We start from the raw sequence: 12,770 nt of genomic DNA, 5'->3' as shown, positions 1-12,770 counted from the left end.
AAGTGAAACGAACTTTGAGAACTTTTTTTTTTTTTTTTTTGCTGGGGCACGCAACGCAAAGCAAGGCGATGGGATTAAATTATTGAATCAGATGCGGGCAAGAGAAGTGGCAGTTACTTAGTTCAACTTCGTTGCCCATTGTTATATCTCTGCTGCTGCTGCTGCAGCTGCTTCTTCCTCCTCTTCTAGTGCTTCTCTTCTCTAATGCATATCATTTCCATTTCCACATTTGCACAAAACGTCAAATGCCGTTTGCAGACTCTGTCTGATCTCTTTCTCTCTCGTGTTGCCAGCTGAATGCATTTCTCAGTTTCTTTTTTTGGCCGTTAGATACCACATTACTTTTAATTAGCAGTGTATTAGTTATGATTATTATGCGTATTTATTATTCACCTCGATGCTCTGCAATTATCAGCAATTGTTTATTATTAAATAAATTACAATTTCAGTTCGAGTTTAGTTCATTTTAAAAATAGCAGCTTTAACACCTGTATTGCAGTGTGACCGTCAGCGAGTTAGCTGAAATACATGCGGCTATTTGCCAGCTGGTCACACATTACGCAGTATGTTGGTATATTTTTCTGAAATAAGTATAAAGAGAGGCGCGTTGATTTAAATATTTTGTTAGCTGCAGATTTCTTCAAATATTTCAAACGAAATTCAAATTTGTTCACTTCAATATTTTTATACCGTAAACTATTTATTTTAATTCATCCCCAACACACACATAGTTACTTTCTTTTGCTTTACACGTCGCGTTGCGCGCGCGCATCAAATTCATTTTCAAAGCACCGCCTAAAAGCATGCAATGAAATTGTTCGCAACACAGTTCGTTAGCTGCTTCAAGCTGCTGATAGGTGGCGCCAACGTGCAACAAGCTATAAAATGACAAATTGTGTGTTTGAAGAAATTGAATTATGATGTCATAAATAAAAGCCATTGCTGACATATTTATTTCTAATTTAAGTGAATTGAAGTTAATGCATCGACTTATATACTTATTAATTGTGCTTTTGCAGAAACTGAAGGTGAATTAACACGTCTTATCAAAACGCTGCCCTGGGGACCGCTCTACTGTGTGCTGCAACAGGATGATCAAACATTTACCGCCTACTGCAGCGAAGAGATATCGGTAAGTGACTTCACTTTCAATATACTATATAGTAGAGCTAATCAATAAATAACCGCTCATTGTACAAAATGTAAATGTGCTTCTCTTTCTCCCTCTCTGTTTCTATTTGTGTTTGTCTTTTTGCTCACACATTCTATTGCACTCACTAATCAAAATGGAAACTAATAAAATCACAAATATAATAAAAAAAAAAACTCACTCGCTACTAAACATAAGATATTCCCGGCAACGCCAAAAAAGGAGCTAGAGGTGGGTTTTTTAAATGTGCTCTAACCAAAATGTAAATCGTAGTGCTTTTATTATAGGTGTATTTTGAAATGTTATTACTATTCGAAACTTGACGTAATCTCTTCTCTCATATTCTCAGCTGGGCGATGTGTGCTATGAGGATATACCGCGGGTGCGACTCGATCGGGTGCGACGTCCAGCCAAAGCGCTGTGGGATGGACCGCCAACGTTGGCGGAGGAGAACGAGGATTCGGACACGTGTCTGGGCAGTGGCATGAATGGACTCAATGACATCGTGCTGAACACAACACTCTACAATGATCTAGGTAAGTGCCACTCTATCGTACATCCAATACACATCATTTTATGTAAGGGGTCGTTTCGTCTCTCTTTTAATTGCATTGACCTACGAGCTCTCTACGTAGCTCATCGGTAATTGCAGTTCGTGTGTTACTTTTGGGGCCGACGATCATATCAAAGCAAGCAAGTGTGTGTCTGTGTCTGTTTGTGTGTGTAACTGCCCTTTCCCGTCATGCCTCACACCTCAGCTATACACAGAGATAGTGCCCTCTCTTTTTTTCGCTACTACTGTGAGAAGTCACTCAGGAAATTTGTTTGTATCGTCGTCACGCATGCCAGCACATTGGGCACAATAGCAGCGCAGTACACAGCACAGCACAGACAACAATCCCCATCCGGGGTGGGGGCGGAGGCGGCAGGGAAGTGAAGTGCAGGCAGAGTGACTCTGGCGGAAGAGCAACAACGATACCAGCCATACAACACTCCATTCAGACAACAGACAACAGACAATATTCGTAGTATAGTAGACACAACAGACACACGACAACAATGGCGAACTCGTTAATGACAATCTACGCGCGATTGAACAACATTGTGAAGTGCAGCAAACGCGCGCGCGTTTTAGAGGAGAACAAAGCCAGCTTCCAAATCGATATTATTGTTTATCGATTAGACATTTTTATGTGCATACCATGTGAATGGATGTGGATGCTTGTTGTTGCCCTTTAAGTGGCCGCAGAGCTGCTCGCAGGAAGTTGTTATCGTTTGGCCCATTGTATGCACTTAATTGACTATCGGGTATTTATCGATTAGCAATTAGAAATAACGAAGTGCATTGTTTATCGATTACCGATATCTTAAGTGCATTTTACTGGCTTTGAATAGTCATTTTAACACAAAATTTATGCTACTTAAGTCGCATCGATAGGCTCTATCGATTTGATTTGCTTATCGATAACATTTTTGATGATAATTGAATTTGCTACGAGCTGTGAATAGTTGCTTTTACCCAAATTTGTGTTACGTAAGTCTTATCGATAGCCAATTAATTATGTCGTTACCGTTAATCGGTTTTCTCGTTAATTGCCAGCTTTCAAAAAGTAATTAATATTCAATTTGAGTTGCAACTACTTTTCAAGCTCTTAGCTTGCCTTGGCGCTGCATCGTGTGAGAACCTATCGTTATCGAGCGTGTTTATCGTTTCATGTTATTTCGAAATGCGTTTTTCTTTGCATCTTTACACAAAGTTTCCTTGTTAAGTTTTTTGTTTCATTCATTCATTCAATTATTGGTCACTGATTCGATGTTGATGTATTGCAGTTGTTGTTATTGTTGTTGTTGCTGTTGTGCGTGTTGCTTGATTTTAATGTTGCTGTTAATGTTGTTAATGGCTGCGTATCAAGGCTGCTTTTGGACCAGAGCAGGCCAAGCCGCGTTAAGCCAATTCAAAGCTAAATAATCACTGAAGCGAGCGAGCGAACGCTGCAGCTGCAGCGCTGCGCAGGCGTCGCTGCTCGACACCAAAACTAAAATGCAATTAAAACTGCGATTAGCTCAAGTTTGCTGCTGCTGCTTCTTCTTTTCGCTGCCTGCTGCCTGCTGCTTGTTCTTCTTATTTTTGTGCTTGGCGCAGCAAATGTAAACAAGACGAAGGCGCAAACACTTGCAACGCTTCATGCGTTTGCCTTATGCTACTTTGTTTCCACTTCCAAACTGTTCCATCAATGAACCGAGAACGCACGCAAAAGCAAGAGTGAGAGCGAGAGAGAGAGCTATAGCTGCTGAGAATGAGAATGGGAAAGAGCGGACAAGGCGAGAGCACGAGAGCGCAACGTGTCTCATTTCCGTTGCGTTTCATTTCATTGCAAGTCATCGCACAGTGGAGCAGGATGGAGAAGAACTGTGTTCACATTTTTAATATTTTGACTAGGGGACTTCCTTCATATTACGAACTTCATGTGCAGCTTATCACATATATTATTGCTAGTAACACTTTTGATGCTCTCTAAGAGCAAAGGAAATTATGTTCAAATAATATTTTTATTGATATAAAAAATATATGCTGTTCACTAATATTTCTTAAAATTCCCTCAAGTGCTTTATCTAATTTAAACATGTTGAAATAATATTTATGGAGACTGCGTGTGCATTCAATGTCTATTAGGTCAAATTTAATCAAAAAATAGAAAATGTAAGCAATTTGATTTTTATTCAATACAGTTTTTAAATTATTCAAAATTCTTTAATATTGTCATAATACACATAGTTATTTACAGTTGGTATTTAGTTTTCTGTTATAAAGAGATTTTGATTTTGATATTAGTATAATACAATATTTGAAAAAATGAATCTTTATATTCTTGTATTGTATGTATTATTTAAAGTGATTTTTGATAGCTCGAAAATCTTTACATTTATTTATATCCTAATTAAAATCAATTTGATTTTTTGAAGTAGTATTTCATAGAAATTTTACATATACTAAAGTTAGATTTATCTGCTTCAAATGTATTATTTAGAATGATTTTATATATTAATTAAAATCAATTTGACTTTTTTGCAGTTCTATTTCATAGAAACTTTTTACATATACTGAAATTAGATTTATCTGCTTCAAATGTATTATTTAGAGTGATTTTTGATCGCTCGAAAATCTTTACATTTATTTATATCTTAATTCAAATCAATTTGATTTTTTTGCTATAATATTTCATAGAAACTTTTTACATATACTGAAATGAGATTTATCTGGTTCAAATGTATTATTTAGAGTGATTTTTGATCGCTCGAAAATCTTTACATTTATTTATATCTTAATTCAAATCAATTTGATTTTTTTGCTATAATATTTTACATATACTGAAATTAGATTTATCTGTTTTAAATGTGCTATATATGCTACTGTAATTAGTAGATTCTGGCCACATAAAAATTGTCAGACTATGACATTCAACTTTTGTGCGCCGTGCAAATCGACTGTGGACCACTGTGCTGAGCACTGTTTCTCGCAGCTTTGTCGCTGTGTCTGTGGCTGTTGTTGCGTTTCGGTTCGGTTCGATTCGATTCGTTTCAGTCCACTTTAAGCTTCCGGCGCAGGCGGTTGGGTTCGGGTTCGTTTTGCTCGTTCGTTAGCACTCGCGCTTCGGTACGTTTTCTTCATCCACATGCAGATGGATTTTCTTGTCATTTTTTTTCTAGTTTTTTTTTCCTTTTTTTTTTGTCTAAAAAGATGTATTTTTTTTTTTGTAATATGTTTTTTGTTGAGTCGTTGTGCGTTTTACAGCTGAGTGGCGGCTGACTGAGCAAACGTGTTGCAAGTGTTTGTGTGTGTGTTTTATTGTTTATGCGTTTTTCATCTCCGATTTGCAAACAGAGTGAGCGAGAGAGCAAGAGAGAGAGACAGACAACATTTTGTGTGTGCTAGGTTTTATGCAAAATAAATACAATTTTCGTGAAGTGAATGAAAAATGATCAAGTGAAAATATTTTGTAAAACTATGCGCACCGTTGAGCGTTGCGAATGCGAATGCGAAATGAAAAAATGTTCTATAAATAATTGCAAAAACAACAACATGAAATAAACAGACGACGCACACAACGCACCAACAACAACAACCGCGAAAAATAAAACACAAAATATAAAAGCAAGCAAAAATCGGCCGTTAAAACTGGGAGGAAAAACTACAACAAGCATCAGCATCATAATCATGGCTAGAGCAAACACACACACACACACACACATGATCATCGTGATTATCATCATCATGATCAGGGGCTATAAATTTAGCAAAAAGAAGAAATGAAAAGGAAAAAAAAACAACAGCAGCACAAAATTTTGTATTCTCTTCTGTTTCAGGAAAAAATTCGTAATTTCGAAAATGAAAAAAGAAAAAACGCCTACAAAAATGCGCGTTTCAGGCGCGTTTTTCTAGCTGTTCATTGTTGTTGATCGCGTTTCAAGTCAAAGTGAAAGAAAGAAAAACTGCAAAAGTGTGTAATGAGAAAGAGGGAAAAGAAAGAAATGTAAACTAAATTAGGGAAATGAGCGCTTGACACCAATTCCAACGGGGCGGCGGCGGAACGCAACAGGGCCAAAAAGGTTCAGCTTTAGAAAGAAAGAGAGAGAGAGAAGAGAAGTGTGCAAAGGGAGGAGGGGGGGACTTCTTGTGGTAAAGCGCCCAAAAGGCGGCCAAGAGACACCGGAAAGTCAACGTTTGCCTGTTGTTACTGTTGTTATTATTGTGGTTGTTATTACTGTAAACCGTTTACGGCCATAATCGCATCCGGATCAGCTTTTGGTTAAAGTGTCTTTTGCATGTGACACGACGACGACGGCAGCACTTGGATCGCGGTCAACAGAGCGGGAGGGGAGGAAGGGAGGGGGGATCACCATCTATGGCCTATGTAAATCAGAATTCAACTGCGTGTTTTGCTTTGCAAACTGTGTCAGCCAACTCAAAGTAGAGCCAAGAGAAAAGCTACGAAATAAAATAAAAAAAATAAAATAGCTAAAGCTTCAGCACCAAAACAAAGCAAAAAAAAAAAAAAAGGAGAAGAAGAAGAGACGCTACTGCAAATGCCGCCAATTGACACCAATTAAATAATTTGATGCACATGACCCACATTTTATTTATATTAAGCGCCAAGAACAACTTCTACAACGCGACAATAAAATCTAAATATACAATTTGTATTTGTATATCTCTTTTTTTTTATTTTTGGTAAATAAAACTGCATAAATACGCAATTCGCGAGTTGTTGCTGTGAACAACTTTCTTTTTGCGGCTGCATAAATAATTGAAATAGTTGTGTGTAGTTTTTTTGTTGTGTTTGAAAAACAGCATCGAATCATTAATCAAATGCAGCACCACCCAACCACAACAGTTTGGCGACTGCATTGCCCCACAGCGCCACCAGATTGTGCCAAACAAGAGACAACAAACAAACACGACAACAACAACAACAACAACAACTTCGACAACCGCAGCACAAATTACAGGCAGTTCAAAAAGTTGTTGCACACTCTTTACTCTTTACTCTTTTACGCCTCATATGATTCAGTCAAAATTCCAATTAGTTTTCTCAGGAAAAAGTTCCGATTATCATTTTTCTTATGCGTTAGTCAACTGTTTCACTTTTAGGTCTTGACTAAGCTCATCTGCTGATAATACTTAAATCTCATCTATTTGCCTACTACTTACATGTGTAGTTCATTTGTACGTAGTGTCAATTATGCTGTTTGAAACTTCTATTTGTTTCACAAATATATATAATATTTTATTACTATACATAGCAATCAATTGTTTATGTTAAATAAAAATTGTTCATAAAGAGACATTTTTCTATATATAACAAACATTTTTTTATTGCACAAAATAAAAGTAAACTTGATACTTAACTTTTGTCTATTTGCCTACTACTTACGTGTGTAGTTCATTTGTAAGTAGTGTCAATTATGCTGTTTGAAATTTCTATTTGTTTCACAAATATATATTTTTCTATACATAACATAGCAATCAATTGTTTGTGTTAAATAAAAGTTGTTCACAAAGAAACATTTTCTTATAAAATAAAAGTTAACTTTATACTTAACTTTTATCTATTTGCATACTACTTACGTGTGTAGTTCATTTGTACGTAGTGTCAATTATGCTGTTTGAAATTTCTATTTGTTTCACAAATATATATTTTTTATACATAGCAATCAATTGTTTGTGTTAAATAAAAGTTGTTCACAAAGAAACATTTTCTTATGAAATAAAAGTTAACTTGATATCTAACTTTTATCTTTTTGCCTACTAGTTACGTGTGTAGTCCATTTCTAAGTAGTGTCAATTATGCTGAGTTTTTATGTGTGAAACTTCTATTTAGTTCCCAAAGAAAACATTTGTCTATATATAGCAAGCAATAAGTTTTTGAAAAATAAAAGTTCTTCATGAAATTTATATTTTCTGCGAATTCTTTAAAGAATTTATGTGCGTAAAATATTCCACATTTTTTCATAAATTGCTTATAACTAAATGATTTTCTTAATTTATCTACAGTGGGCAATAAATTATGCCTAGACATAACAGAGCTTCTATAGTTTGTACTGCAAAATTCTGTCTATGTTGAAGATCTCTTGTAGAATATTAATCTGATAAGCAATTGTTTCCTTAGCAATATTTTTGGAAGAATTATTATACATTTTGTATAATTAAATGCTTTCTACCCAATAATTTGGCTACAAATAAAGAAATTCCTGAAATCAAATAGTGTAAACAATTTTCTAATTGAAACTTTTTCTGTAACTTTAATGCAGTTAAAAATGTTATTTAAGTAAAAAAGTTGTTATAGAAAACATATTTCCTGAAAATTGTGGCTTTAGCAATTGGCTGAGTGCATTCCTTAATAAAGTTATGAACTCAGTCTATAAATTATCTCTGATAAATTCCTAAAGTAAATTTATATTGCTTTAATTGAAATTGCATTATAAAATTCTATATTAGTTGAAAACTTTTGTCAAATTGTTGTCTTGACATTTTAAAAACAAAATATTTATATTTTCTTCTTACTTAAATTTATTTTACATTGAAAATTCTTTCTTAGTTGAAGATTTGTTTTAAATTGTTGCCTTTCTTCATACTTCAATTTTGTTTTTGCATTAAAAAATTCTCTTTCATTTTAAGACTCCTTTTAAATTTCATGCCTTAGCTTTAGATTCTTCTTACATAAATTTGTTTACTTCGATAATTCTCTCTAACATTTTATGCACATAAGATATTATAAATTCCGAACCTTTCCCTTGTTCGATTGAGTGATCGTATGCTGCCCTTTCGAATTGGTTTTTATTTTGTATTTTTTGGTGACTATAACTCATCATCAAGTATTATAAAATATGCAGATCTGACTCAATTCGCTATTGTGCTCTGTGTGTTGTTACGAATCGTTGGATGATGTTGATTTGTTTTATGTTTCGATGAAAGCATTTTGCAGCAGCTCGTCAAACACGACACAAATGCCGCTCCATTTATGCATAGATAGATCTCTTGTCTCTTATCTCAACTGCCATCAATCAGCAGAGGCTGCAAATTTTGCCACAAAGTCGTAATATCCGCTATGAAATACTCTTCCCTATTTCAAGTGTGTGCTAGTATGTGTGTGTGTTGGCTTTTTACAATGCAAACGCAAAACTCCAATCGAAACAATAGACGCTCCCTTTGTTAGGTGTTGCGGGTTGCTGTTGCTGCTGCGACCGTTGCCATTGTTGATGATGAATGCCATTGTTGTTGTTGTAGTTGTTGTTGTCCGCTGTCTGAGTTTCGCCTTGTTGTGGGTGAAATTGTCAGCCCAAAAAAAGTAGGAAAAAAGTAGCGTGTTTTATTATTTATTTGTGGAGTAGTCTCAGTCTATTAGCTGTGTAATTATACCCGCTACCCATAGGGTAGAAAGGTATTTTAACTTTGTGCCTCCATGAAATGTATTTAACACACAGAAGGAGGCATCTCCGACCCCATAAAGTATATACATAAATTCTTGATCAGCTTCATATATACAGTCATGTTCGTTCTGAAGATAGATTCGCGATTTTGAGTACATTCAATAATAACTATAATCTTTATGATTGTAGAGATTTGGCTTTATAGAAATTGTTTAAGAAATTCTTTTGTTTGGAGAAAAAGGCTACATATTTGCATTGACTGACAATCTGGTATATTTTGAGTATATCAATATACTAAATATGACATTTGTTACATTTTCTAATATTTTTGCGAAATATTAATTTGGTGTCCTTGAAACTAATACCGCACTGTTAGTCAACTGAGTTCCTCAATATGCTGAATAAAGTATTTTGTATACATTTTTTTTATAGTATTTTTGAGGTATTTTTGGTATATTTACTGTTAGTAGTACTATACTGAATAAATCCATTGGTATATTTTAGTATTTTTGTTGTATATTTATTCGGTATATTTAAAATTAATACCGCACTGTTAGAAGTAATATATCAATATACTAAAATATAGTCTTTTTTAGGATTTTTTGGGTTTATTCATTTGGTATATTAGAAATTAATACCGCACTGTCAGTAGTATTATTTTGGGTTTATTAATCTGGTATATTGGAAATTAATACCGCACTGTCAGTAGTACTATATCAATATACTGCATATAACATTTGGTATATTTTAGTATTTTTGTGGTATATTAATTTGATATATTTAGAACTAATACCGCACTGATAGTAGTACTATACTGGTATAGTATATTTTAGTATTTTTGCGGTATATTAATTTGGTATATTGGAAATTAATATCGCACTGTTAGTAGTACTGTATCAATATACTGGATATAACATTTGGTATATTTTAGTATTTTTGCAGTATATTAATTTGGAATATTTAAAATGAATACCGCACTGTTTTGCTTTTATACAAAATGAATAGCAGGTATCTCACAGTCGATCACTCTCTAAGTAGCTTGTTCATGCACCAAAATGCACATTTGCCATAAATTTGAACTTCTTCTCTCGCTGTCAGCTGGAACAGCAGTTGGCAAGTTAGATGCGAAATGTATCTGCAACTGTTTTGCTGTGTTGATTAAAAGTGAATTTCCTCTGCCGTTGTATCCGTTACTTTGAAGTTGTCGTTGTTGTCAATTGAACCATTTGAGGCAACGACAACAATTAACAGCAGCAACAGCAGCAGCCACATTCAGTAATTCATATGTCATAAATATCTGTCAGTCACTCGGTATACATTTGCATCTGTAGTTGTGTGTGTGTGTGCATGTAAATTGCCCGTTCGCACTTTGCACAAAAACAAAAAAAAAACTGCGCGATGTCGTCATCGTCGCCTCCATCATCATCATCATCATCGCGGCCCCTGTTGAGCGAGCCGTCGATCTACATATGGCAATTGTTTCCAATTCCAATTTCAGCGCAAGATAGAGACAGAGAGAGAGAGAGAGAGAGATGGCCAATTATATAATAGATATACACGTCGTATACTTACTTACTCACCCGCCTCACTTGTCTCTCTATTTTGATCTGCGCGAAGAAAGTGTAAAAGATACTATGCGACTATTATTTATTAGCTCAACTCGGCCAATTAAATTGAAATCTAGCATTATCCAGCTGCTACGACTTGACATGAATACATTTCAATGCAAAAAAAAAAAGTTCTAGCAAAAAAGGTTGATGACTTTGCTTCATTTTCATTTGGTAATTTTGATGTCGCTTTTGTTGTGCCATGACTCAAGTTGATTGCATCATTTTGAGGCGAAGGATTAAGCTGATGAATGTCTGCTCTGCATCAAATATGAGATGTGATTACATAGTTTAAATATGCCACACATTCCTCCAGCTAATTAATTGCCTGTCAACGTTGACATCTTGTTTCTAGGCAAACTAGTTCGATTAGTTCTATATTATATATCAGACTTGCACGCAAAGGAATGTTATAGTGGAATTTCTTGTTATACATTGTTTTATTTTCAAGCTAAGCTCAAAGTTTGCTAATTTTATGAGAGGAAAAAGTCCTAAGTTTAAACTTAATACTATAATATTTAATATTATTTAAAAAACGAGAGGATTTTAAGTCATTTCATCTATAGTCAAATAATTTGTATAATCTAAAAAATGAGAAACTTTTAAGTCCATCGTATTATGTTTTTTCAGCTAGCAATTAACGATACGATATTTGATTATTTCCAACTGAAAAACATAATTTGTATATTTCAAAATGCTCTCATTTTTTAGGTTATACTATTATGAATGTCTCAAAAATATTTTGAGGCTTTGATGGTTAACAACAGCTTATGATTTTTTCAAGTGAAGAATCTGTATTAAGAAATGAACTACTTAGTAATTAACTTTTATTATTTTTTTCACATGCAAACTCAAATATTTCTTATATCTTTACGTTTGTTTTGTTATGTTTGTAGAGGTTGTACACTTAAAAAATAAAAAGGTAATAAAAAACCTTTAACTATGTTTGCAAATTATTAAAAAGTCTTAAGACTAAACTTAAGGTGCAAAACAAAATTTAGGATCTCTTCATAATTTGTTGATATCTAAAAGACTTTGTAGTTAATCTGGGCTACTTTATATCTCATATTTTGAAGCATTTTTTGATGTCTGCAGCAATTCTATACTTAAGCAATAGAAGAGAATAATAAAAGAGAACTAAAGTCTTGAGACTAAACTCATGAGATTTTCAATTTGTTAAACGAACTTTAAGGTATATTCAATATAGAATGAAATGTAGCTAACGCTTTTTAAGATTTGTGATAAATTGTCTTACCTCTGCGCTACTTTTATTATAATAACTTTAGTCATAAGGAAATTCCATTGAACTCGTAACCCTGAAATCAAGGTATAGAACAATCTACAAAATGTTATTGATGAATTTCCTTTAACATAAAGATCAGCTGTCTTCTTGACAAAGATCGACAGTTCCTTAAAGCAGATACAGATATAGATATAGATCTGAAGTTGGCCACAATTTAATTGAGCTGCTGCAGTTCGCGCCCTTAGCTCTGGCTGTGTGTAAACACAACGTCCATTGTGTGGCCATTGTTTATATAGAATTCCGACGTGGAATTATTTTGTATGTGTGAGAGCTAGAGATGGGGTTAGAGATGGGGGCCATCGGGAGAGGGTTTGAGAGGATTGCCATGGCCACTACACTATTTAGTTTTGTGATTTGTTTACACGAATGTTTATCGCACCTTGAGATGCGTTTGAAATCATTTCCAAAAATAAAAATCTCAACAAAATTTTGTTGTACAGCGAATCGCGCTGTTCGCCTCATGTTGCTTGGCTGCTGCTGCTGGGCAACAGACCAAAATTCGAATAAATTTTTAGCGAAAACAAAATGAAAAATCAGGAAAAATAATCGCGTAAACAAGGCGAACTATAAAAACAAAAACAGCAATAATTTCACAGGCGAACAGAGAGAGAGAGATAGAGAATGAGAGAAGCGCATAAAACAGTTAAATTGCTTTATGTGCCCATTTCGACATCAGACAAAGACCCCGTTGGGGAGCTACTTAGGGGCCTGCTAAGACATTGCTCCCTCCCCCCTCTTCTGCTCCCTTTTCTTAGTTTTTTTCGCCCTGCTAAATAATTTA

General features: G+C 34.5%; 1 protein-coding gene across 5 annotated transcripts in view; it reads left to right on the top strand.

Moving 5' to 3' along the window:
• Window positions 1-12,770, top strand: part of LOC117578212 (ras GTPase-activating protein raskol) — a 59,549-nt gene that overhangs the window by 14,583 nt on the left and 32,196 nt on the right. For 2 of the 5 annotated variants that reach the window (XM_052001883.1, XM_034263578.2), the window contains exons 2-4: window positions 1,020-1,132; window positions 1,349-1,381; window positions 1,500-1,686. In XM_052001883.1, the coding sequence (XP_051857843.1) occupies window positions 1,020-1,132; window positions 1,349-1,381; window positions 1,500-1,686 (333 nt within the window). Of the gene's footprint in view, window positions 1-1,019; window positions 1,133-1,348; window positions 1,382-1,499; window positions 1,687-4,729; window positions 4,806-12,770 lie in introns of those variants that run through there. The other 3 variants (XM_052001884.1, XM_034263579.2, XM_052001882.1) reach the window with 2 other exon arrangements.

The sequence above is a fragment of the Drosophila albomicans genome, chromosome X (assembly GCF_009650485.2).
Source record: "Drosophila albomicans strain 15112-1751.03 chromosome X, ASM965048v2, whole genome shotgun sequence".
In the NCBI taxonomy this organism is placed as follows: Eukaryota; Metazoa; Arthropoda; class Insecta; order Diptera; family Drosophilidae; genus Drosophila; species Drosophila albomicans.
The sequence above is the reverse complement of the archived record's forward strand: the minus strand, read 5'-3'. Positions and strand labels throughout refer to the sequence as shown.